General features: G+C 40.1%; 1 protein-coding gene and 1 long non-coding RNA gene across 9 annotated transcripts in view; both read left to right on the top strand.

Moving 5' to 3' along the window:
• Positions 1–8077, top strand: part of LOC128080479 (uncharacterized) — a 62788-nt gene extending 54711 nt beyond the window's left edge. Inside the window, exons 2-3 of the long non-coding RNA XR_008206694.1 lie at positions 5865–5915; positions 7987–8077. This is a non-coding gene — a long non-coding RNA (uncharacterized LOC128080479). The remainder of the gene's footprint in view (positions 1–5864; positions 5916–7986) is intronic.
• Positions 8078–10940: 2863 nt separating this feature from the next.
• Positions 10941–26611, top strand: part of ABLIM2 (actin binding LIM protein family member 2) — a 139076-nt gene continuing 123405 nt past the window's right edge. For 7 of the 8 annotated variants that reach the window (XM_052682734.1, XM_052682735.1, XM_052682736.1 and 4 more), the window contains exon 1: positions 10941–11247. In XM_052682734.1, the coding sequence (XP_052538694.1) occupies positions 10956–11247 (292 nt within the window). In that variant the 5' untranslated portion in view covers positions 10941–10955. Of the gene's footprint in view, positions 11248–11322; positions 11541–26611 lie in introns of those variants that run through there. The other variant, XM_052682743.1, reaches the window with a different exon arrangement.

Consider the following 26611-nt stretch of genomic DNA (forward strand, 5'->3'; position numbering starts at 1 on the left):
AGTACAAAAAGTTGTCTATTAACTGATACGGTTAACTGAAAAACTTGTTTGGGGGGCTAAGACAACAACAAAAAAACTTTCAAGAGCAGGAAATTGAGCTACTAAAGTTCATCATGCAAAGCAAAAATGTATCAAATGTGCTGGAAGGCTCAGTCATTTATGACTGCTTTTCAAAGCAATAAGTCATTTTGGCATTTTGCATTAGCTACTAAAAGGTTTCATGGGACATATCCAAGCCATTGTGCTAAGCAAGCATTGTTCAGATAGCAACAAATAGACCTTCAAGTGCAGCACGAGGTTTTGTTTCTCATTTGCTTTTGACCACAGACTTTGATTTTTTGTCATTATCCCACCTTGAAAAAGCCTTGTGAAGAATACCTGACAGTGATCTCTATCACAAGACTTTGTCAGTGATCCCCCTGCCACAAAGGCAAGGGAAGGAAAAAGAATCCACTATACTCCAAATTTGTTGGATTTTTGCCCTCCAGACTGAGATGAAGGTAACTTAGTTTCTACTTTCTCTTCCTGCCTTAAGTACTGAAAGTTCCACACACCATTGTGTTGTGGGTAAGCACTGAGTACCTCAAATAGCAGTGGTATGGGCTGTGTTCAGTATCTCAGTGGAGGACAGAACAAATAGTGCCTGCCCACAACCTGGCATCACAGACATCTTTAGTCAGCAAAACTGCAACATGCACTTAAGTTGCTTTTAGACTTTATAAAAAAAAGTGATTAATTACAGATTATACTCTTGCTTACCTTACATGATCCTGTTATGCTAAATTAACATGAATTACAAATGCAACTTTACACAGATCAGCCAATCTGTTCCTGCAGTGTGCTTGGGAACATTTCATCCTTCAAGAAATTATCAAGTTGGAAGGTATTCAAGTAATTGTACAAATCACACCTAACCAGCCATCCCGCATGGCTTTTCTCCCATTGGAACTGATTTGATATTGCTGCATGACACAGTATACGAGCTTCTGTTCTAGTGCCAAATAATTTGTAAAGTAGCTATGCCTAGAGCAGGAAATACCATATTTCTGTAACCATTTTACAAACAAGTTTTCTATTACTTTTTCATATGTCTAAATCTTTGTCACATTTGTATTATTTTTATACTATAGAATTATCTTCAGTCATATTTTATAACTTCAGTTCTTCACTGTTATTCCTATCATCACCTTGACTTTCTTTTTTGTGTGTGGGGGGGGAGGAATTGAAAACTATTTTCCCCATAATGAATACTAACCTTCCACCCTCTGCTTCTACAGTGACATCACTGCAGAATCTGTACACATATACTGCTGTTTTGTGTGTCTCTAAAAATCACACAGTTAGAAAAGTGAAATCAGGAGACACATATATCATCTTAAAGGAAACACATAAAAATATCAACAAATGAGCTGCAGTTTCTTTAGCTCTCTGTTCAGTACTTTCTTCTTCAGCTATCCTCTGCGATTTTACTCGAGATGTCTGCTGACACATAGAAAAGTGGAAACAGGAAAACAAAGTTTTCAGCTTGAGGATAACACTATCAAATATTTGTCCTTCTGCCTTCTCAAAAACAGGACCAACCCGCATTACAGAAAAGCAACTCAATAGCCTTACTGAAGTTATGTAAGGCTGATCCACGAAGTAACTGCGGAGATAAATATACCATAGCAAACAGGAAAAAGACAAAGGTATCAGGGTAGTTTCTGTACCAGTGATCACATCTAGTAGGTTACATTTTAATCACACTGAGATTTGCTGCACATGAATTGTGTCACCTGCTCAGGTTTCCATGCTTGAAAGAGCAGGCTTCAGAATCTTCATTAAAACTATTCAAATTACAAGCTGACCTAATGAGCCTGTTTACACGTGTAGCCCCCATTCTTTTCAGAATTATTAAAAGAAGCTGCCAGGAGGACATAGCATATGGGGAAAAAAAAAAAAAAAAGGCTTCCTCTAATTGTCTCTCTCTAGCACTGCTGTTCATCATCCTGTTTGTCTGCCCTTCTGTAGCTACATGTTTGTCCAACAGCTTTTCATTGCAGCAGCCTGCACTGGGAAAAACAACACATTTTAATATTCAGGCCAGGCTACACCTTCCATTATAACTACTCTTCCATCACAGCTGCAGACACATGTATAAAGGAATATTTTGGCCCTCTACCAAAGGGACCAAGTTTAGCACTTCAGCACATTGAAATGTAAGATATTTGTAACCAGTAACTGCTACCTGATAGCAAAGAACAAATCTTGCAGAGAAGTCTATGTGCTTTATTAAATTGCTGCCTGATAGTCTTTCATCTCAAGCCCACTAAATGTCACAGAAGTTATTTTCCCTTGCTTAATCCTATAATAAAAAGATCCTCTTCTACACAATGCTTTGCTCAGATCAGTATTCTTCACTACATATGGGTGGCATGACAAGCTAGGAGTCATGCAAGATACTGCTTTCTTGTCTAAACCAGCCTCTCGATTTCTATTTCATCCAGCAGCTGAAGTATACTCACTTAAAAAAACAACTAAACGTACAAACTGTATATCAACAGTGTAACGCAACCAGAACTACGATCTTAAGACAAACACCAGCTGAGCACACACTTGTGAAATGTACACAGTTTGCAGTGTGAACCTATAGTAACAAACTCACAAAAATAATTTATATATACATATTTATATATATTATATATACATATATATATATACTTAACAGGCTTATTGATATTCATGGATGTTATTGTGTTGATGTTTCACAAGTTACACAAAGCTACAATAAAAATAGGTTTAGCCATATGTTTCCTTCTGATTAAGGCATTATCTCTCCGTGTTGACTGCCTGTGTAGTTGGGTAAGGAGTTAAAGTGTTTTCTCCCGGAATCCTGTCATCTTTTCCCCTGCCTGTTTGGAACCAAATAGTTTTACTTTCCCCAGGCTTCGAAAAAACACCATCCCAGCTCCACAGGCTGGGCTGGAAAGGAAAAACAGAAAACATGAAAAGAAAAATATACTTTCATCCATCTTCAAGGAAACACTGTCGCCTTGTAGTCTGCAGGAAAACGCTGAGTCAAAACATCCAGCTTTGCACTGCTTAAGTACTGTTCCTCAGCTATTTACCCAGCTCACCAAACAACAGTGCAGAGTACTTACAATTATACATGCTAATAACAGATGCTATTAAGCTCACTATTCCTAGCCACAAGCCACAGCTTGTCACACACCTGACAAAGCTTCTTCCTAAGTTCATCAACTCCTGAGAGTCACTGCTACTGGCCTGAGGGCATTTTTGGCCAGGGACCAAAAAACCAACATGCTCCTCCTACCAGCAAAAACATTCAGGCTCCTATTCCAGGCCAGAAGTTCAAGACATGCTAGGACTCCCTGGTCTATTTCAGACATGACATGGATGTTAAGCTTCCACATATAAGAGAGAGAGAAAAAAATAATAATCACAGAGCAACAACAAACTGCACGCCCCTTCTAGAATAGCTTCATCAGCTCATAATAAAAATGGGTAATTCATCTTTACCGCTTGGAAGATATGATTTTTCCTTCCTTTACTTTCTAGATTCCTGTGATTCATTTTCTTACCCACAGGCACAACACCATACTGTAATTCACAACATTTTTAATCACAAAGGAAGCTTTTACTTTTGCTCCCAAACCATAGCCATCAGAGTCTGTACCCACAGGCTCCAGTACAGGCAATAAGCTTTTCCTAATTTGTCATTGCTAGCATTGTTTTTTTGCTTTTTTTTTTTTTTTATTTCAGTTCCCAATGTCGTCTTCACCAAGAGAATTAACAAGCCCTACTTAGATTAACAAAGCCTGAAGAATACTGAGAACATATATAATATTTTAATAAGGAGGCAACAGTATCACTCTTCTAAAAAACTCCAAGTATTAGGAGGAATAACAAAGATGAAATAACAATTGTCCCAATTTCATTCTATCCAAATTTCAATATAAAGCCTACAAAACCTTCCTTCGTCTTCACTAACATCAAAGCTACCTTTTATAGCATTGTTGGTAACTGAAAGGAAAACTGGCACTTTCTTTCATAATCAAGTGGATTGATTTTTCTGTATCATTTCCAGTTGCTTGAAGTTTTCTAGTAGAAATAAGAGTAAATTCTTGCAGAAAGAAAATAATAAAAGTAACCGTCCTATAGTTACCCAAGAAATAACTCTGTGATGATACATTGATTTCATACATTTGAATGTGTTTGATGTGAGGACTGAAAGCTAAAGTGAAAGGGAAGGACATGATTTTAACAAAAGATGAATATTACAACAGAATGAGGAGTGGAAATGAATAACTGTTCTGCTTCAGTTTCTTTTCCCTTCTAAGGATTTGTATAGAAGCATAACATTTAATAAACTTTCTTGTAGTTCTCTCTAAATATTCCTTTTTTTTCTCTGGCTGGTGTGCTAAAGCATTTCTGTGGTGCATAAAAAGACTTCTAATAGCTGTGTGACAAAATCTTCAGTGCTAAAATTTTAGCTACCTTGTTTGTGGTTCTGATTGGTGGTAGAAAACATATTATGAGAAAACTTTATTTATTGGAGATTGGGTATACACAGAATGCAGATTTTGGTACTGAGGAAATAAATAACGATTTAAGCATCCAGCATGGAGGAAAGATATTTTGATGTGGACTGAGTGAAAACAAAGTTTTGGTTTGGGCTCTGCTTATGTTCTGCAAAAGAATATGCCTGAGGGAATGCCTGGAGGACCCAGAGTGATGGAGAGCCACCGTTCTAGTTATAGTCATAAAACTGTGATTTATTATCATATGGTCTTTGTGCCACTCATGAGATGCAATGCAGTTTAGCATAAGTTAACCTCTGTGTACAATGGAATGAATGCTAGCGGTATGCCAAGTGAGTGTTTTCCCTTTGTTCAGGGTAGCACAAAGTAATATCTTCTTAGAATTAATGTCTCCTGTCCCTGAAAGATCTCCAAAACAGAGAATCCTACATTGATAATTCTGACTTTAACATATAACCACAAATTTCTGCACCCATGTAAAGCCAGCAGAGAAGCTTGGGATTTTTCCAAAATACTGCTGCCACCTAGTTGAGATCTGAAAGAAGGGCTCCTGTGTGCAACACAGTGCCCATTCGTTGTAGCTCTGTCCACAGATTTGAAGTTACAACTTCTCCTAGGAACATTTTTCCTCTTTTATGTATTTGGCCAAGGGCACCACAACAGAATTACGAAACAAAGGTAATAAACATAACAAGGCCAACACTTTCTGCTATTTCCATGTCTAACCTTGACACGATTCATGTGGCATTTTCTAGAAGAATAAAATCTTTAAAGACACAGCACACCAAAAATCTTGTGAAATATGAGTAAAGATTTTCTACTTAATAGAGAAGATCTGAGGCACAGTATATGATTTGCTGATGTGGATCTGAAAATCATCAGAACTTGAGGTGCTTCCAGTTTGAATTTCAGCTTTCGAATCACCTTATGGCTCTTTTTATGGCCTTTGTATATATATATATATATATATATATATATATATAATATAAAGTATATTTCAGTGAAATATACATAAATATAAGGCTCTCAGTTTTGAGGGTGGAGATGCTTATTATTTGTCTCTGTTAGTGCAATCATAGACCATAGTTATGTTAAGGTATGACTATGTGGGGGAATGCTATGAACAGGTTTTAACTACATTTATGCTCATTCAACTAAAAAGAAAATTTATAATAAGCGTTAACACATTCTGGGCTCACTACATAAAATACACAGTATGTGTCTTATGTCAATACTTTATATTCAGTAATGTTTATTCAATTTATTTCCCATATTTGGGAATTTATACATATTATTCTTCTGTTTTTCCTTATTTTCCTGCAGATTTCTCTGCATACACTATCCACAAACCTCAGCTAAGAAGCAGTCTTTCAGGTAGGTCATTACCTCAAGACTGGGAACTTCAGCTTGTATCACTGAACCTGGGAAGCAATACTGATAGCAGACGACAGCTCTGCTGCAGCAGGGGAAATACACAGAAGCGTTCTGTCACAGCAGCATTTTCTGGGGGCTGATGCTTTCAGGCCAGGTATATTCCCTGGCAGAGAGTGGTGAAAGCTTCTGTAAGCTGTCATGGATCTCCAGCAAAGCCTCACTTGCACATGGTGCTATGTATGAATTTCGTCACCCAGTATGAGCCTAAATTCTGCTAACACGGCTCGGTGTTTCTTTCACAGTAGAACTGTTAGAGATGCAATGTGAGATTAATGGTGGGAAGCCAGCATATATCAGCCAGTCCTGCAGAGTACAGAATTACATTGTCCCAGGGCCTGTGGGCTTACGTACAGTCATACATGTGGAATGAGAAGCTGTAGCTTCACATAAACAGCAATTTGATCAAGAAGTCACATCTGCAAGAGATCACAATATGCTTAATGAGTGCTAATCCCTCTGCAACAGGCACAAAGGGGGCAGTATAAGGGTTGTCGCTTCGGTTGCTCCAGAAAGCAAAGTTATTTACGAGGTTACAGGCAGGAAGACTGGTTCTGCTGGCTACATCAGCAGTGTAATGTTGCATTGGAATACTTGCAGATTTCATTTGCTGTTCTCAAGTTCAATTTTCCTCAATGTTTTTGCATGGGCAGTTGTGATTTTTCAATTGTTAATGCCTAATCTTGGCTCTTCCTCAAACCATTCTTTGTTTTTATATTTCTGACATTTTATTTCTATAACCAATGTGGTTGTCATTCTCATGTATAAATTGCACAGTGATGCCAGCATTACCTACTCGACTTTCTGTCACACACAGCAGTCTCCCATATTACAATTTATTTGTTCTGACCAACTTCCCAAAAGCTAACTGCTGACATGAGAGAACAGTCCTTGATTGTCTCGTTGTAACAGAGATTTCTTTCATCCTCTGCCATTGCTCCCTTTGATGTTATTCCATTCTTTCTGTTTGCAAAGTTTGCCTTGGAGTTGTATTTCACCTACTGATCATAACGCATTTAGGTTTGCAATGGGTAATTGAATTCTAACTTAAAACTGCTGATGTAGTATTTTTATTCTGCCCACAGTGAGAGGAGCTCTACATAAAAGTTGTTCTGACATCTTGACGTTGCAGTGCAGACAACTCTATGTAGTGCTGTGTTATTACTTCATTACAGCAGCTTCACACTAATTCGTTATTTCTAAACATGTGTACATCTAGCTTAGCAAATAGCCATACATTTATTTTCATAGTCAGAATCTCATTTTAAGATCCCAGCTTGCTACTCTTTGGAAACTTCAGGTTGACTTATGTTTTATTTACTATCAGTGCCCACAGCAGCACATGACAATCCCAGGCACAAGATGGAGAGGTACGCACTGCCACAGGCACCCACAGATTGCAAACATGAGCCTGCAGGTTTTGGCAGCTCTCCTAGAGCCAAAAATTCCCTGATATAGTAGTCTGAATATGCTAGACTAAATAGTGAACAATTCGTAACTTAGAATCATAGAATTGCTTGGGTTGGAAGGGACCTCAAAGATCATCCAGTTCCAACCTCTTTCTGTGGATAGGAACTTGAACTGAGGATTAGACATACAATTAGAGTAGCTGAGGTTGCAACCCAAAGCAATCCAGTCCTGAATTCCTGAGAGATAAAACCGAAAATAAAAGCAGAAATGTTTTTAACATACAGATATTCAGGGAGGTTTCTTTAAACAAAAGAGAGGTAGCAAAAAGCAGAAGGGGGGCCTCATGGGCTGTGGGACGCCATGTTCAGTGATAGAAAGAATTGCTATTTTTGAAGTAATGGGAAAATGACAAATTTCTGGAAATTTAAGGCAAGCATTTGAGGGATAATTTGTCACTTAAGACACAAGCTCTTCAAAACAAATTACTATAAATTGCAAGACTGCTTTTCATCTTTTAGGAGATCCAATAGTTGTCAAAGCAACTTGGAGCGAATACAAGTCTAACAATTAGGCATCTTATCTCAGTTCTTATTTTATTTTTTAGGTTTCACACCATGCTGCCCTGAATACCCCTTGGTACCACATCACCTTTGAATGTGAAGGAGAGTTCCAACTTCTCATCCTTCATCATCAGGTAAAACAGACGCTTGAACGTGTGTGAAAATATTAAACCATAGTAGTGGTTTTTCACAATTAAGCTTTTTTTTCTTTTTGTGCTGAAGAGATAAGGATTCTGCTTCATTCCTCATGCAGAGCAGCAAGTTCCCACCAATGGGCTCCTTTCAAATTATATTGGCAATAACCTAAAAACCTTTGAAGACAAAAAAAATTAAATAAAAGAAATAATTTTACTGGGAAGCCTATGGTTTCCACATTGTTGCAAATACGAGGAATGCCAGGAAAAAAAAATAATAACAAAAAACAATGAAAAAAACCAACCTTTTTGCTTGCTTCATCTGGATTTTCTCAAGAAAAACACTGAATAATTATATTGTATAACAATCTTGCTGCAAAACTGTATTTAAATATCATTATTAGTAATTGCATATTACAACCATTGAGCTGTTGCAATTTTTAAGAGCAATAAAAATGAGAAAATGAAGAAAGGCAAACACTTTGCAGTGTGATTAACTTCACTTGAGGAAAAAATAAATAAATGTCTAGGATTCTTGAAAAAGGCTTCTTGCAAAACTGCAAGCTGCTTCAGCAAGAATACATATTTTGTCAGACCTTCAATCTGCACTATTACTTAACATCCAGAAGCACACATGAGAACAAGAACATGCACGCTGCTAAGTGTAATGCTTATGTCTACCCATGAATGTATGCTTTATTGATTGTTCTGGTTTATCTTATATTTAAATGCGCATGCTTTTCCCCTTTAAATGAAACTATACATAATTCTGTCACACTGGACTATCACATAATGCCTTAGAGGAAGAACCTGACTATATCCATCTTTTTTCTGGAAGTGGGGAAAATGAAATATGAGCCATATTGCCTTATTTGCCACAGATGCATTTCTGATAGCTGGAGTGGTTCAACAGAAAGAGAATTTTTTTCTAGTAGAACTAATGTAAAAGAATGAAATGTGAATATATTTAAGAAATACAGTTCATGTACACAGTGACAGTAAAATGCATTATGATTTCTTAGAATCATAGAATGGTTTGGGTTGTAAGGAATCTTTAAAGATCATCTACCCCAACTCCCCTGAGTAACATTAGTGAAGAAACACCAGAAAAAAATTGCATACAAGGAAAGTAAACTCTTTTTTGTATACATTTTTTCTGTGTTCCTCCAGGATGGCATTGAGGATTTGGTGCAGAGAAAATCATCAGGATTGTCACATCCCATTTCACCTTCCACTAATGATGGAAGTGGTGCAAAATGCTGACATTTCAGAGGCTGATTTTTCAGCCTTCTTTGCAGTATCTGGACAAGCTGATTGCTTTTAAAAATGCCATCAAGAGATGACTGCTTATTATCCTGAGACTTTGATTGTTAACCTAAGTCTGAACTTCAGAATTCCTCTCATAGACCTGTGTTCTCTCTGCAACGAGGAAGCAAAGGCTTTAGTATCTTTTCCACTGAGCAGCAGTGCAGGAGGAGTCAAACTTCAGCAGCCCTAAAGCAGTTTATTTTTGTTACATCCAATTCTGATTGAATATCCACTGTTTTTGATACAGCACGTTGTATCTCATTTAGCTTTCAAAGCAATAATTCCACATAGCCACAGGCTTACCAGCATCACTCTGAGAATGCCTTGAACTCATGATGGTTATTATATGCAAAGATATTTAATGATTAAATTATTACACAAATTGCAGTGATGCTGGAAGCCAGATCTCATTAGTATGAATGCAGAACAAAGACAAGACGGATGCTGCACAGCCACGATTGAGATTCTCTACATATTTCTGTATCACTACTGTGATACATAACATATATGAACACATGGATATTCACAAATACTCTGCAACTTAATGGAGCTTTAAAGGCTAACAGCAACACAGCTGCTTCAGCACAGCTGGGCAGCCCAAGAAAGTTTTCCATGGAAAATGGGTGGTGGATGACTGCAGAGTGGAAAATAGGTAATGAAAGCAGCAAAGAAAACATTCTGTTAAACAGTCAATGATGCACTTCCCCAATTAATGATAGGAAGTGACAGCAGCTGCTGAAATTATAAAACAAGAGTTTTAAGGGAGGAGTTAATACATTAAAAGAGTGGAATCTGATAGAGCAGACCCACGAGTAACACAGAGAAAGTGCATAGGGAACAGTATGTTTGCTGTTCTTTCTAATGAAGATAGCAAGTAGCATGTTGAGCAAAAAGTAGGTGGCTCTTTACAGAATACAGTTAACTGTGAAATTCCTTAAGCAGAATGCTGTGGGTGCCATAAAGTGTGCACGGATTCAAACAACTGAATAAGATAATGAAAGAAAATGCAAGGTTCTTCAACACAAAGAATGCACACTTGGCTCAGGGAGTCCCCTCTGTTGATAGCCCCTGCTAGCAACTGTCAGAAACAGGACACTGGATTCACAGAATCATAGCTTAGGTTGGAAAGAACTTCAATCCCTTCCAGTTCCAACCCCCTGCTGTAGGCCACCCACCAGACCAAGCTGCCAGGGCTCCATCCAATCTAGCCTTTAACACCTCTGGAGTGGGCTATCCATAACCTCTCTAGGCAGCATAGATTGTCTCATCCTTATTGTAGAGTCATAGTCCTGGTGGTACTGATTATTTCCAGGTGCTCTCAATCCTAGATTTGCTTCATGTGAATGCAAAGCAACTTTACCCACAGTCCTGCTTTCTCCCACTACAACACTGAGCTGCTCTGAACTCTCAGCTCCACATAAGAGGAGCTATGCAAGGCTATGTTATGTAATTACAGCTGGAGTTATCTAGGTTTCTTAAATTTTTTTTTTTTTTTTTTTAAACATAGTTTCTACTAAAACTATAGTATTTAATTTTTAGACAGCTGGATAGGCTGGCTTCTATAAACCATTATGACTTTTTTTCATTTCAGATATGAAGGATGGGTGAGAGTTCACCTGCTCCAGAAAGCACTGCCTTTCTCCTTAATAACTAAACGTGCTGCCAGACATCTGTGGTGCAGCGCTGCCTGGAGTGCAGGCCGAGCCGAGGAACAGCGCAAACACCCTCATCTCCATTCTCCAGGCGTCGGGGGACATGCTAAAGCACCTGCGCGCCGACCTGCTTCGGCGAACGCACCAGCCGCGCACCAGCAGGGCGGGATGATGCAGAAGACGACCTCACTCGTGGAGTGCGGAGCAGCAGGTGGGAACGGGGAGGGGGGAAGAGCTGCAGCAGCGCTGCCCGTAGGAGCAGCAAGGCACGGAGGGGGATGTAGTCCGTGGGGCTGCCTACACTACCCAAGGTGCCCGCCGCGTCGGGGCCGTTCAGGGGGTGCGGGCACCTGGCTGCGGGGCGGAGCCGAGCCGCCTGCCCCGCTGCGGGCGGGGATGGGCCCGGTACCGCCCGCGGGGGCGCGGTGACGGCGGAGCGGAGCAGAACAGAACGGAACGGGGTGGCGGGTGCGGCCCCTTTGCACGCCATGAGCACCGGCACAGGTAGGCGGCGAGCCACCCGCTAACACTGCCCGGGGCTGGGGAAGGCGCTGGGATCTGTCGCGGTGCGGGGAGAGCGAGCTGAGGGTTGTCTATTTGGAAGATAAGAAAAATAAATGGGATGTCTGCGTATCTCCGAGGGGAGCTGTCGCAGCGCAGGGGAAGCTGCGGATGTCGGGAGAGAGCGTGCCGAGCCGGGTGCTCCTTTGGGGCCGCCCTCGCTCCGGGCACCGCCCGCAGCCCCACTGCGAGCCTCCCGGGTGGGCTCGGCAGCCGCTGCCTCCGGCGATGTGTGCGGCGTGTGGAACTGGGTCCAGCCCCTGCCCCTCCCGCACAGCCGGGGCTATTTGGGTGGGGGTATTTGGGGTGAGAGTTCGGCCTCTGCTCCTGGCCGAGCGTGGTGGCAGCGGAGGGGAAAATCACGGAGATTTCATCGGAACCTCGGGTAGGATTTCCACGCAGGAGAATCTAGTTGCTTAGGGCGATGTGAAAGTAATTCATGCCATGACACAAGCAGTATTTGAGAACTGGCTCGGAATTGTGTTTTCCAGCGATTCAGCGTTTGTCTGCATCGGGTGGCACAGGGGGTGGTTGCTTCAGAGCACAGCTGATCACCAAATATTACAGTCTTTAAGGCAAACACAGGCTTATGCTTAGGGAAGGGGGAGGCTTTGAGAGCTTATTGTATATTTCATTTCTGAGCATAACGGTAGTGGCTAAATATACCCTCTGCCACAACGACAAGGAGATGTGGAATAGCTGCAATTATGTACTGACTCTGTATGTCAACATGCTTAATCACACCACATCCTCGCAGCAAGCCAAATGGGAGTGCAGCACAAACAACGAGGGGCATTGCTCCCTGTTGGAGCAATGAGAGACCTGAGGTCAAACACCTGCCAGAGACCTCAGATCAAAATGTAGCTTTCCATTTCCTCTATTGGAAGCATCGGTATTGTCCTGCATTCCTGTCAGCTGCTGTCCTGTGTGGTCTGTGTTTCCAGCCCTCGGGGAAAGCCCTGGCTGGGGCAGGTGCGTAGGGGCACAGGTGGGAACAGAGCAGGAATGGAAATCCTGAGCCTTTCCTCTGACTTTAAAGGAATCTAGATGGTTAACACAGATGGTGACATCTGCATTGGAAATGATAAAAGTGGCGCACAGAGTCGTATCCGTTTACCAAGCTGTAATCTCCAGTGGAAGAATATGCAATACTGTGAAACATTTAAATACTGTAGCAGTTGAACTGAGGTTGGTAGATGGAACAGAAAATTCCAGAGTTGCATCTCAAGAATGTTTTAAACACAAATTCAATAGGTTGCAGAGTTATAAACCCAGAAGAAGAGTTAGTGAGTAAGAGTGCAGATGAGACTTGACACGGTTCTGTCTCTGTAATTGCACCAAACATGATGTAAAGAAATAGCAAAAATGAACAGTGCCAAGATAAAAATAACAGCCTGAGTATAAGAGTGGAAAAAAACCCCTGAGACTTCCTAGCTCTCATTTGAAAGTATAACTGGTAGTTTAGGAGCATTGGTTTTCAGTATCGCTTCAGCTTTGATGTTTCCATATTTCCCTGTTGCCTGTCTGTGTGGACTGAGTAAACAATTTACAGTCAATTCTACAATAAATTAAATGTGAGGATCTCGCCCGTTCTCTGTGAAGTTGATTGAAATTTTCTGTTTACATCAATGGAGCAAGTCTCATACACCAGATTTAATGCCACAGCTAGCTTTTGTAAAATTACTGTTTACAAAAGTTTTCCACAAAAATTACTCTGGAAAGGCTGTAATTCAAAGCTTGGTGATGTTACTGTAACAGAAGGATGTTTCTGTCTCTGTAAAGAAAATTGGGTGAAATTTGGTAGCAAAATCACCCCCATGTACGGTTCAAGGAATCCAGAGCATCCCTGAGATGAAGCCGATCTTTGTAGTTCAATGCTTGTTGCTCCAGAAACCTTTGCTCAGTCCATGTCCTCTGTATATATAACATTTGGCTTTAGGTGTACAAATGTTTATATTGGGGAATATGATAATAATGGCTCAATAGTGTGTACTTTGAAATGTCATTCTGTATTAATGGACTACAGACTAATGGCATAGTTTTAAATCTAGAAAATATATGATCATGTGGCAGAGGAAAACTCAGCTCAAATGTATTATATTTTTGTCATAATTAGATTTTCTTATATGTGATTTCCCCTCAGCTGAATTTCATGTACTTTCCCCTGATTTTGGCTGAAAACAGTTTGAACGAAGAACCACTCACTCACACCCTTTTTACCTAGGAGAGTTGCATGGAATGACTGTATGTTCAGGATTCTAAGTGTAACTCAAGAATTTATAATAACGTGATCAGTCTGTTAGTTCAGTTCTTTGCCATCTTGAAATCATAGCTAGAAGAAGGTTAAAAATTTGAAATTGAGAAAACTAGGTTCCCATCAGTTCCCAGAAATAGGCTATCATGGTGTTGATTATCTGAGTGCAAAAAGAATCACGAAGCTAATTACATACGGTGTGTATTAACTTAGATTAGATTAAATTGGATGTCATGACACAAATTCACGTGTCTATTTAGTCTCTAAACTACTCCATCAGAGGGAAAATTTGGTTGTGTGGGTCAGAAAGCAGGTGATGAGAGTTTCACAACCCGAATGGGGCAAAATCATGGCAGCACAGGCTGGTCCCACAGGTTTGCCGTACTGTGAAGAAGTTTAATTCCTTTTGAAAGTTCACATGCAAATATGCCAATAAGAACAATAGCGTAACTGTTTTAGGCTGTAGTATACTTTACAGTTAGATACAGTTTTACTTTCAGCTCTTTGCTTTGAGCACTGGTAGAAGAGAGCATTAAATTACTGGATGGGAGAAGCAAGAGGTCTCCTTGCTTTGGAGTTCACCAGCTAATGAAATATGTATGTGTGCAGATCAAAATGCACAATCCTTGAAGTTTTGTAATTAAAAAGAATTAGAACTACTTCCTTTCCTTGCTGTTTTAGCCTTGGTACAATACTGCTGAAAAAAAATAAGCAGTGGCACATGTTTCCTGATGGTAATTCTTTGGCCTGAAGTTGAATTGCATGGAATATACAAGGAAGCTGTATCTTATGTTTCTTTAAGGTATTTTTTTGGTTGAAGATAATTCTCTATAACATCATATTTTTTAGCTGGTAAGAATATTGAACAGTGCTACAAGAAGATGAAATAGGTAGGAAAAGGTTATCAGGGGATATCTGCCTCAGCTGAAACTTCTGATTGCAGGATGTCCCAGGCACTGCTCAGACAGGAAAGGTGGCTAGTTCTGCTTCAGCAAGCCTGGACGTATGACTGTGAGCCACCTCTGCTTGTCTGACTGCATGTAGTATCTGTGCAGTGCTGAGCACCCAGTGTGGCTGCACTTCTGCCTGCAGCTGGCTGCTATTTCTGCACACTGGCAAAGTACTTCTGGTTCTATTTCTCAGGACATTAATATCTTACGTAGTTAATGCCCAATATTCTATTCTCATTAAATGGAGGGCTAAGAAAAGTAAAGAGCTTAAAAAAGATGTTGAAAAATCAATAAAAGCATGGCTACTGAGCTACCTTTCTCCCTCTTTTCCCTCATTCTGTGCTATGGACTGGTCAATATCAAGGAAGGGTATGGAACTCTGATGGCTGTTTTTCCTGCTTTGGCAAATCATTCTCCTTTATGCAGTTCACAGATGCCCAAATACAGGCTGTGGAAATGTCTCTCCTTACTTTTCGTAACTGGAAACTTCAGAGCAGCCTTTCCCAGTCTTGATGGGGGAGGTTTTTGAGCAAAGCAGTCATTGTAGTGAATTAAGCATATTCAAGTGGAAGTGTAGTGCTGCTCCTCCTCCCTCATTCATTCACACAGGGAGGTGGAGAGGGCTTTGAGATTATTGGACAATTTGCTGGCTCATTGTCGGCATTCTTAAGTGTATACTTTGGGCAAACATTTCTGAATTTAGATGATATCCCCATGTCAGGATCTATTAGCAGTGTGTCAAGGCCCTGAGCTGTTACTGTCTGAAATGTTGGAGGGATTTTTTCACAGCTGGTTAGTTGATGCTCGTGCTGTGAAATTCAGATGGCGTCCTCTTTTGCAAGAACCAGAGTTATTTATTTTTCCATTTTAGAAAGAATTGTGGGAGGAATATAAGCTCCATTCAGTGATTAGTTCTGTCTGCTTTAGGAGCCATTTTTCTTCCTTTCTCTGCAAAAACAAATAATTCTTCAACTAGTGTTAGTGAAATTGATCAATATCTTTATTTTGGAGATCTTCCTCCAGCTGTAGTACAAGTTAATTGATCTATAGTGAAGGGGAAACAAATCTAACTGCATTTAGCCATGAAAAATAAACATTCTTGAATCATAAGATATCACTAGAGATATTTTTAAAAGACTCTAATGTTCCCAAAACATGGTGTTTTTTCTAATTAGAAACCATTTTTTTGGAATTAAGTGATTTTTGTAACTTTTATTCAATAACACAACAAAACTGGTCCTCATGACAGATATAAGGACCAAATGTGGCACCTCAGTTATGACTGTACACTAATTGCACACAAATACAGCAGCCTGTTCCTTGTAAGTTTTCAAGTATCCCTTCTGTCATTTCTAGCTCAGGTCAGTCCGATGCATCAGGAGAGGAAGAAATGTGAACATCCCGTGTTCTTCCCCTTCCCTCTTGCCAAGTGTGTTTTGCGGGACAAAGTATAAACATACGTATATAAAGGTCCTCACTCCTAGTAGTTTATAGAGTGAGATAACTGAATACAGAATAATTGTGGAGCAGTAAGCACGCGGCAGTTGTTTTTCTTTGAATCTGTTTCAAAGGATAACAAAGTACATCCCTATGACACAGTTCATGTGGTGAAATATTTAGAGAAGAAGTAGGAGTTAAGATTTGATATCTATCATATGCAGAAGAAGTCAAAGAACCTGTTCTACTGGAGTATGTCATATATGAGCTTTTGCCAGTTCAGGAAATAGGTCATTGTAGCTCTTTTTCTCTCTCTCAAGTATGTGGCTTGTGGATTCACAGGTAGTAGTAAGCCTCGGAGGTAATACATAAGACATTTAACTATTACATGATTTCCAAATAACCACTGGGATCTTACCCTCTAAGCGACATTAAATGGGGATGAGGCTAAATGAATAGGCTATATATATATGTGTGTGTGTGTGTGTGTGTGTGTATATATGCAACATTAATTCAGAGAGTTCTTGATCTGAGTCCAGATTGTGCTTCATTTATTTTTACTCTTGTCAAGAGTTCACTGAGGTGTGTTTATAAATCCCAGGTTGTTGCACTATTGCAGTTTAAAGTGATGTGAATGCTCTAGAAGTCATGAAAAATATTTTTCCAGTTTCATCTTTGTTTTCATCTCAGTTCCTCTTGTTTACTTTGCTCAGTTTACACATTCTCTACAGCCCTTTTCCTTTCCTATTGGTGTTGTCAGTATTGCAAACTTCATTTGGATCTGCAAGTCATTTCTGTTCTTTACCTTGTAACAGAGCAGCAAGGGGCTTGAATAGAGTTCAGCTGACAAGTTCACTTTCCATAGCCTAGTGGAGTTTGCCTTGCTCCTGTGTTTCTCTTGGCTTGGCAAACCAGCAGTGTAAAAACAATCACTTGGTTACGATTTTAGTTACAGAGGATCTAATCTTTGAGGCTGCGTGTATACGATTGTGTTGGGCACGGAGACCAAAGTAAACCACAGAAGCTGGCTGCGTTGCTGGTGTTACCCTTGATGAGAGGAAGGCAGGAATAGAAAAGGATTTGCAGCCAAATCACATAAATGGAACACAAGGCAATCTGGAACAGCTGGAGCCTCGTCTGTCTGTGCTGCAGCCAATGTCTGGCAGCAACGGCAGCACCTTGCCCTGCAACTTGCACATATGCTATCTGTTCTGCTAACCAGGCCACACAGCAAGCTGAGTGCCAATGCTAGGGATTATGCTTTGTGGTCTGAGTTCCAATGTGCTCAATAGTTCCTTCCTTACTTCAGTCTAAATTGAGAAAATAGCATCCTACTCAGCTGCAAATTTTTGGTGGTTATCTTAATGCATCCTACTCAAGGCCTCAGAGCTCCTGTGGAGGTACTGCAGAGGTCTGCACGCAGGTTCATCCCAAGTACCTTGCTGATTCTACTGGCCTCAGGAAATAGGGTGAAAACCTGCTTCTTCTGGGGAAGGCATAATGTAAGAGCATTTGCTAGTTCTCCTGCATCAGGAAGAGGATTTATGTATTACAGACACAAACTGTGGAGCAGTTGCCTGGAAGATGCACATTCTCTTCCTTGGGCTACATATTCATAGCTCCAGGGCCCCTCCGCAATCGACACCAGTTTTTATGTGAACATCTGGCTTCTCCAGCAGCACTGGGACTTGAAGAAATGCTGAGCGTTTGTCACCTGTGGGTGAAATCAGTGTGTGCTACTGTGGTTGTTTGTGTTTTTTTTTTTTTTTTCCCCACCCTGCAGTAAAGCCATTTAATTTTGTGACTAAATACAGAATTAGAAATAAAGATTTCAAAATCTTTATTTAAATAGCCATAGCGGTTCGTGATAAACTAAGGTAACACCGCCTTGGATAATGACTTAATATGTCATTGCCTCTATCTTTACTAACACAAGACTTCAGTAATGAGCGTTTTGTCTTACTGTATGTCATATTCATTGACGTTAAGATCATAATGATGCCTGCATCAGCCTAGATTAACCATCTGGGGCCCTGTGTCCAGCAGTGCCTGTTGCCCTGATTTGAGAACTGTGGATAACGGATTTAGCAACATCTTACAAGATGATCAAATTGTAAAAGACCAGGATGGGAATGAAGTGATACTTAACACAAAATACTCAATATAATCTCTTTTTCAATAGCTGGGCCTAAATGTCATTGTCTGCGGAAAGCCAGCAAGGTAATAAACTTCAGTGTATATTTGTATCTTAATAGAGCTAACCTGATAAGCGGATTGTACTTTGTCTGTATTATTAATTAGAATTTACCTAATACTGAAACTCAGCTTATGCTGAAGGCCCTTAATACACCATTATTTCTAAACCTTAGAGTTCAACAGAGTGAAGTTATATACTGCATTTTCAAGAAAATCTGTGGAAGCAATAAGCACTTATTTCAAATTCACATTTTCTTCCTTCGAGGTAGAATTCTAATTTGTGATGTGACAGAGCTTTTCTCAATGTCAGTCTTCATTTTCAATGGGAACAGTGTGGTCAGTGTCCTGTAATGAGGAGACTGAGAGTGATGCTGCCATTCAGCCGGGCTTTCTGCACATTATCTCTGAAGCACATACAGTCTACATAGAGCTAGAAGTGTGCCATAGTCATGGCTATTTTGGAAAGCTGTGCACAGCTCTAGCTGCAAATGGAAGTTGGCAGAATAAGCCTGGCTGTAAGTTAGAGCTGTCAAAAGCTGCTATAATGTTGGTGGGATAAGTGCTTGATTTGCTTGATTCACTCATTCTGCAAAAAATTAGAACAAGGCAGTTTCTCAGTCGACAAAAGTACTTAATATTTTTGGAAATACATAGGAGGCACTCCTGGCTTCAGCGCTGGTAATTATTATCTTGTATGTGTTTCCGAAGTGCTGCTGCAATCTGTTCAGCAGAGGGACAGGTGCTTGCAGCATAGCTATTTGCGCTGTGGACATTGAAAGGCTCACCAACTTCAGATCTGGAACTTAGGTCCATCTTTCTATTTAGTCCTAGTTATTTGTTTAAGCTACTTTTATGGCACTGTAGAGTCTACAGACCAAATTCAGTTGCTTGATCTGCTACTTCTCTATGTAACTTCTTGTTTGCACTTGCATATCTTACTACTGAAGTGTTAGAGCAGTTGTCTTTCCTAAAGCCAACAGAAGCGAACAAACATATCACTTTTCCTGAGAGCCCTTTTTCTTGTACCAGTTACTCTTCTGTCTTGGAAAGTACAGTTCTCTTTTATATTTTCAGAAACACTTTTTTTTTCTTTAAATGGATCTGTGAAGGCACTGTGTGTCCAGCATCGCTTAGTGACTTCTTTGTGGTGGATAAATAGCAAAACATGATGTGCCCCATGGCTCCATGCTGTGGTTCTGGAAGGCAGGATGGCTCTTGTTCTTGGGGCATCTTGGAAGGTGAAGGACTTCCCCTATGAAGACAGGATGAGGGAGCTGGGCTTGTTCAGCCTGGAGAAAATAAGGCTGCGGGTGACCTCATTGCAGCCTTTCAGTGCCTAAAGGGAGCCTGCAAACAGGAGGGGAATCAACTCTTGGAAAGGGTTGATAACTGCAGGACAAGGGGAAATGGTTTTAAGTTGAGGGAGGGGAGATGTAGGTTGGATGTCAGGGGGAAATTCTTTACAGAGAGAGTGGTGAGGTGCTGGAACAGGCTGCCCAGAGAGCTTGTGGATGCCCCATCCCTGGAGGTGTTCAAGGCCAGTTGGATGGGGCCCTGGGCAGCCTGGTCTCATATTAAATGTGGAGGTAGGTGGCCCTGCCTGTGGCAGGGGAGTTGGAGATTTGTGATCCTTGAGGTCCCTTCCAACCCTGTGATTCTATGACTACAGATTAGCTGGAAACCTCTATGAATTTTCTGGGGAAATTTTGATAATTATGGCATGGAAAGAAAAAATATGGTATGGAAACTATTTTTGCTGCATTGGCACTGCTGTACTATGAAGAATTAGCAGTTACCAAAGATCCTATATTGGTTACAGGCTATTTGACATTTCATCTTGACAGCTATGTATAGCTCTTGAGCAACAGTGAGCAGGGGCTTGTGATGGACAGTGAGAGCTCCACATCCAGGAGGGAGTGACTCAGACTAGTTGCTCTATATGCTCCTGTCTGTCCTTTCTCTATGCTGTGATCTGAGATGACTGCTACATCTCACTGTCAGCTTTTAAAGTTTCTTTTTATCAGCTTCCCCAGAATTTTTTTACATACCTCTGTGTAAGCATTCTAAGATATTATGCCCTAAGGGAAGTTGTTAATGCAATAAAACTTTGGAAAGCTTTTCTACATATCCTCTTAATTGCATTATTTGTAATTATTGTTGTTACTAATTTTCCCCTATATTTCATCTGACTGTGATTTATTTTGCCTGCATGCTCTTGCAAGGAGGCTCTGTGTCAGGTTTTATGTACTGCACAAACAGCAGTACTGTTCTTACTCTCAAAGTGGAAGGAAACTCCAGAATTTTCTCCTGTGTTTGTTCTAGAAGTCATTCAGTTTTTGCTAGGATGGATCACTCTTCGCGTTTACAGTCTTTGATGTCAGGATTTCCTTTTGATTCAATTTCATTATAGTAATGTTGATGTTACATAAATGTAATTAGCTTTTTAATTGTACATTTCATCAGTTGGCTGCAGATCTCTCACGAGAGATGACTTGTTAACTCCTGTGTGTACATATAGGGGAGCTAAGAACGGATTTGTGACGTGTTTGGTAGGATTGGTCAAGTGGAAAAGCATTAGGAATAGCAAAGTCTGACATCCATTGAGTCACTCTGTCTTTCTATGTATAAGCTCAATATGTTTTGGGCTTTTTTTGGCATTGACATAAGTGACTGACGTTTCTCTTCAGAAGTAAGAAAGGAAAATTAACTCTTGTTGCTTTCCACCAAGTTTGGAAAATAAAATCTAGTCATTAGGTTTTCCAGTGGCTTAAGGAAGGAAAGAGAAAGGGAAAAATCAGAGCTGAGAATAACTGCAATAAGGCTGACTTCCTGCTGTTAATGCCATGCCCTAAGCAGCCTAGATATTCCCCTTAAGTTTTGTTTCTATCTGGATCATATCCATGAGACTTCATTCCTAAAAGAAACCAGGATTACAACCAAGGTCAGCCGTCAAATAAGACTATGCACATAAGCTATTTAAAAAAAAAAAAAAAAAAAAAAAAAGCAACCCTGGAAAACCTGAGTTTGTTTTTTGTTTTATTTTACATGCAAGGGCTGCCTGCTCTAGCACCAGAGCTGCAGCTGTGCAGCCCCACCAAGGAATCTGCAGCTTGCAGTGCACATTTCCCAGCAGATCCCTGCCAGCAGCTGCCACTGTCACTTGCCTGTTGTTTCGAGCTGTTTAGAGATTATGTATAACATCAAGGAGATAACATGCAGCTCTTTGCTCTAGGGGCAGGGTTAAGCTAATATTTTCCTCACAGCAAAGGCCAGTGCCTTTGCAGAAAAAGCCCCTGATGTGCTTACCCATTGCCATTTCCCAGGCTGTAGGCTAGTATGTGCAGCAATGGGACCAGGGTGCAAACACTAGGCTAGGTCAGCAATTGGAAGAAAATGATGCCAGTGCTTTGCTGAAGGAAGGGTGTCAGATGGCTGAAGATCTTCATAGTCCAACTGAAATAAGATGAAGATCTAATTTCTTCAGCTTCCATCAGTCATACTCACGTTAATACAATAGGTAACTTGGAAAATATTTTCGATTCAGACTGATAATACCTCTAAGCTTTTGACCTTCCCAGTGAGCTGAGAGCTTAGTTACTGGGGTGGAGACTATTTCAGTCCTGAGGGCTTGTGCTGAGTCAAACTTGTTTACTGGGAAAATCTGTCTACATAAGGTGGATCTGCTCCAAGGCACACATAATGTTTCTGTTAAAAATGAGTTGAAACAATCACAGGGTTTCAGGGAAACCCTGACCCAAGTGCGTCACACTGACTGTCCTGTAGTGTTTCCTACATAAGTGTGGCAATGTCAAATTCCTGTATTCATGTGTTTGTCATCAGGCTGTGATCACTTCATGGTTCCACGAACTGTGAAAAGTATTTCCAGAAGAGTGAAATCACTCGTACCAAACATTTGTAAAGAAAAGTACATCTTGTGAATAAGGAGAACTGTCCAAAGGCATGGAGTGGACAAGGCACACCAAATGGTATCTCCTGGGGACAGGAATGGCTTGGGTTAGAAGGGATTTTGAAGTCCATCTGGTTCCACCCCTCTGCCATGGGCTGGGTGCCCCCCACCAACTCAGGCTGCTCAGGGCCCATCCAACCTGGCACTGAGCACCTCCAGGAATGGGGTGCCCACAGCTTCTTTGGGCAGCAGTGCCAGGGCCTCACCACCCTCTGAGTAAAGATTTTCTCCCTGACATCTAACCTAGGTCTCACTTCTAGCCATTCCTCCTTTTCCTATCTCTGTCACACTGTGTAAAAAGTTGGTCTCCCCTGTGTTCATAAACACCCTTCAAGTACTGGGTGGTGGCAGTGAGATCTTCCCAGGTTGGATGGGGCCCTGAGCAGCCTGACCTAGTAGATGGCAACACTGCTGAACAAGAGGGAACTGGAGCTAGATGATCTTTTGGGTCCCTTTTGATTTAGGCCGTTCTGTGATTCTTCACAGGACATCCTCAGCATCATAGCAGGCTTTATTAACTGGGCACAAAAAAACGGAAGTATATTGAAAGGTGAACTCCAAATCTTGTAGGATTTGTAGTTTGTTTTAAGAAATTACTTGGAGCTTATCTTCAGGGCTGTTCTTGTGAAGCCACAAATGAAACTAAAGGCAGCCTTGAAGCTTACAGCCCCCATAGGGAATGGCAGCCAAAATATGCTGTGGGAGAACAGAAATAAGGCACTGATAGGTTAAATTTATCTTATGCATGTCCAGAGAGTCACAAGAAAGTAAACGTTCTAATGCTAGGGATGCTGACTTATCAAAGAAGTGCAGCTTTATGGAAGAGGATTAATTTTACTAACGCACGCGCCAAGTTAATAGGGCTTCAGAATCTCTGCCAATCCACAAATGAGTTAAATTTAGTAGGCATTTTATTGTGCCCTTGTTTTGAAATGGCCATTATTCTTGTTCACTGCTTGACCAAATTCCTTGTTTTTAGTGCTCATCGTGATGTTTTAAAAGTTATTCATCTATTTGAGGAATCAATTTTAGAATAATTTTCAATTTCAAGGCTAGATGTATTCTTTTTCACTTATAGTCCTACTGAAGTAAAAGAAACTATGAGACTACAAAAAGAAAATCTGTACTACATACTGTTGTATTTATTGAAAACTGTGTGTTAGACTTTAAAATTTGAGTTTTTTTTTTTTTTTTTTTTTTTAGAGAATGTTTGACTCAAGTATTTTAGATGTAGGAGACTTCAGTGTTATTCACAGACCATTGCTATATTGCTTTGATTAAGTTCCTTCTGCAGGTGTAGATATCAAAATGTTATCCTTTACAGCTGAACCCCCTAACCCCTTTGTCTATGAAGTACTCTGTTTCAAACAATTAACTGAATAACCTGTTCTGGAAGTATGCAGCTGTTTATGTCATTCAATGCAAACAAACAGTAGATAGAATATGCCAGGACACTAAATATTTAAACATCATTTTCAGATAATGGTTTTCTTTATTCATCTTGAGGAAGCTACAGGGGATGTTACAAGCATATCTAAAAACTATCGCTATGAAGCAAGAACAAGGTTTGATTATTATTTGGAATAAAATTAATAAGCAAATAGAACTAGAATAAAATATGTCACTACAGTGGTATTTTAACATAGTAAACTATTTGGAGTGTGACTCATTTTCCACATCAGAATTAAATAGTCTAATGCATTAAGTCATTTCAGTAACGTGTGTTCTGTCTGTTGCCTATGGGCTGGAAAATTAAGTATTGTGGCAAAATCTATGCAGGCAGACCCAGCAGCTCAGGATTTAATATTACAAGTAGATGAGGTCAGTTTTGGGACCTTCTGTACCTGTCACACTAGTGAGGCCCTTCTGGCCACTTGATCACAGCTGGGTTTGTGGATGTTCAGTGGTGGGCATGTCACTGCTGCCCTATTCCTCTTTCTGCTTGTAACACTAAAGCTGCTAAGTGGCACGAAGGGGATTTTGCTGGTGTTTCTGGTGTGTGCAGTTCTAAGTCACTAGAAACCAGCAATAGGAATATGGTGAGCTGTAAGCTTTCTTTTTTCTTTTTTTAAAGGAAATGTAACTGCACAACATTAATGTGTTATTCTTCCTCTGAACAAGGTGTTTTAGTGTATCGCTGGAATTTTAAATGGTTTTCTGTTTTACTTTATGCCTACCCCTGAGATGGAGCTATCAAGTAGAGCAGTAGTGCAGGAAAATTGGAAGAGAACTTGCTAACAACATTATTTATGTCTGTAAAGTAAAATACAAGCAGAGCCTCTTTTTTTCTTCTATCTTTTTTTTTTTTTCTCCCTTAGGATTTTGTGTTGTTCATACAGAAACAAGATGAGGAGATCTAAAAATAGTGAAATCCAACCTTTTTCTGCAGTTAAAACGTCTACAACTAGATTTAAGAAAAAAAAAAAAAAGATTTCTGCATAACCATATATCTTCCATTGATGGTATCAATCTAAAACCTCAAGTGTTTCAAAACTGTTTCAAACTCCCACGGCTTCTGAGTGAAAGAGTCAGCCAAATTTCAACACATAGTTAGGAGAGTAGTACTAACCACACTGCCAAGCATTTGAGTTGAAAGGGAACTACTGTACTGTGTGGATAGTAAAGCTTTTTGCCTAAGATTATGTCCCATATGATAGTGGAGTCTGTAATTACAGTCACAACAAAATTAATACTTCTCTAAATTCTGGCCCCAGAAGTGCAATGTCAGATGTGTGACTTTTAAGCCATATTAGTTTCTTTGTATGTTTGGCATATCCATAAACCTGAAGTGATGGCATTTCTCCCCTACTTCACTGTGACACTGATAGCACTGCGAGATAAGAAAGTTGTTTTGATTTTTGTATCTGAAAAAAAAAAAAGTATCCACTTATATGAGTATACCTAAAGTTAGACTCTGCTTTATTAGAATCCAGTGGTTTTAAATTACAAATCCAGAAATGTTAACTCTCCCCTGCCTTGAACATCCCAAGTACATTATGGCAGGTTCAGAGAGAAAAGTTTTGCTTCATCACTTGCGTTGTGTGGTACAATGTTATGATGGAAGATGGTCTTGTAAAAATCTAGATGAGCAAAGATGCTGTCAAACACGTTTAACTTGGGGCACTGAATGCCAGGCTGTTTTTATGTAGATGCTAAACATGAATTTGGAAGCCTGATTTTAATCTCCCTGCTGTAAAATGTCCTCATGCACTTGTGGGGATGTTCGTGCTAGAGGGTAGTTCCAGACAGAATGTTTGTTTGGGGAGATGCTGAAGCACTGCCTTCCACTCCTTCCCAATGTTCTGCAGAGAAGATGGAGGCAGGAAAATAATTCCAGGAAAATCTTCCCATGACAGAAGAATAAGAGTCAGTGTGACAGGTTGCAGCATTGGGAGTTCAGACTGACATCAAAGGGGGGAGGGAAACCCCAGCAGTAAAGCAGCAGAGCAGGCTGTTTGGGGAAGTGGCCTTCTGTCCTTCCGTCAGGTCAGAACTAAGGAACCTGATCTAGGGGAATCTGCGGAAGGGGAGGCTGGGCACAATGACATCCAGAGGTGCCTCCAAGCCTACGTAATTATGTGGACCTAAATATAGTCTCTGTGAGTGCTAAATTTGATCTTGGCATGATTAAATTTTTATTTAAAACTGGAGAAGAAGAGCAAGGCAACATTTCTGGAATTCTATTGCAGCACTACGAAAAAACTGTAGAGAGGCTTTCAATGGAAGTAATTCTTCTGCAGCATAATGTCTCAGCTGAGAGTTAATGTGACTGTCTTAAAACCATAGCCCTGTCTCAGGATGTGTGTGCCCATGCTTTGTAAGGGGTCACACTTAATTCTACAAGTCATAAACTGAACAGCTGAAAGGATTCGAGAATCTCGTTTCCTGTTCTGCAACAGCTAATTAAAAGATGTAATCTTACAAAATTGACCTGAGAAAAAAGACAATACATTTCCAACATTCTGTAGATTTTTCTGCAAAATACAGTACCCAGCTTTTAAATTTTAATTTAATATGCTATTACTACAACTAGGCTAATTTTAAGATCATGTATTGATTTCAAGTTGAATCTCAAGACCATTATTTTCTTGTGGAATAAATGTAAAACATACATGTTTTCTAGTGAATTCCTAGATATCTATCTAGGAGAGGTAGAATCTTGTTAACCTAAAACCATCTGTAAAATGATGTAAAAGATTATAGAAAAGAT

This window comes from Tympanuchus pallidicinctus, unplaced genomic scaffold (genome assembly GCF_026119805.1).
Source record: "Tympanuchus pallidicinctus isolate F22 unplaced genomic scaffold, pur_lepc_1.0 scaffold2, whole genome shotgun sequence".
NCBI lineage: Eukaryota > Metazoa > Chordata > Aves > Galliformes > Phasianidae > Tympanuchus > Tympanuchus pallidicinctus.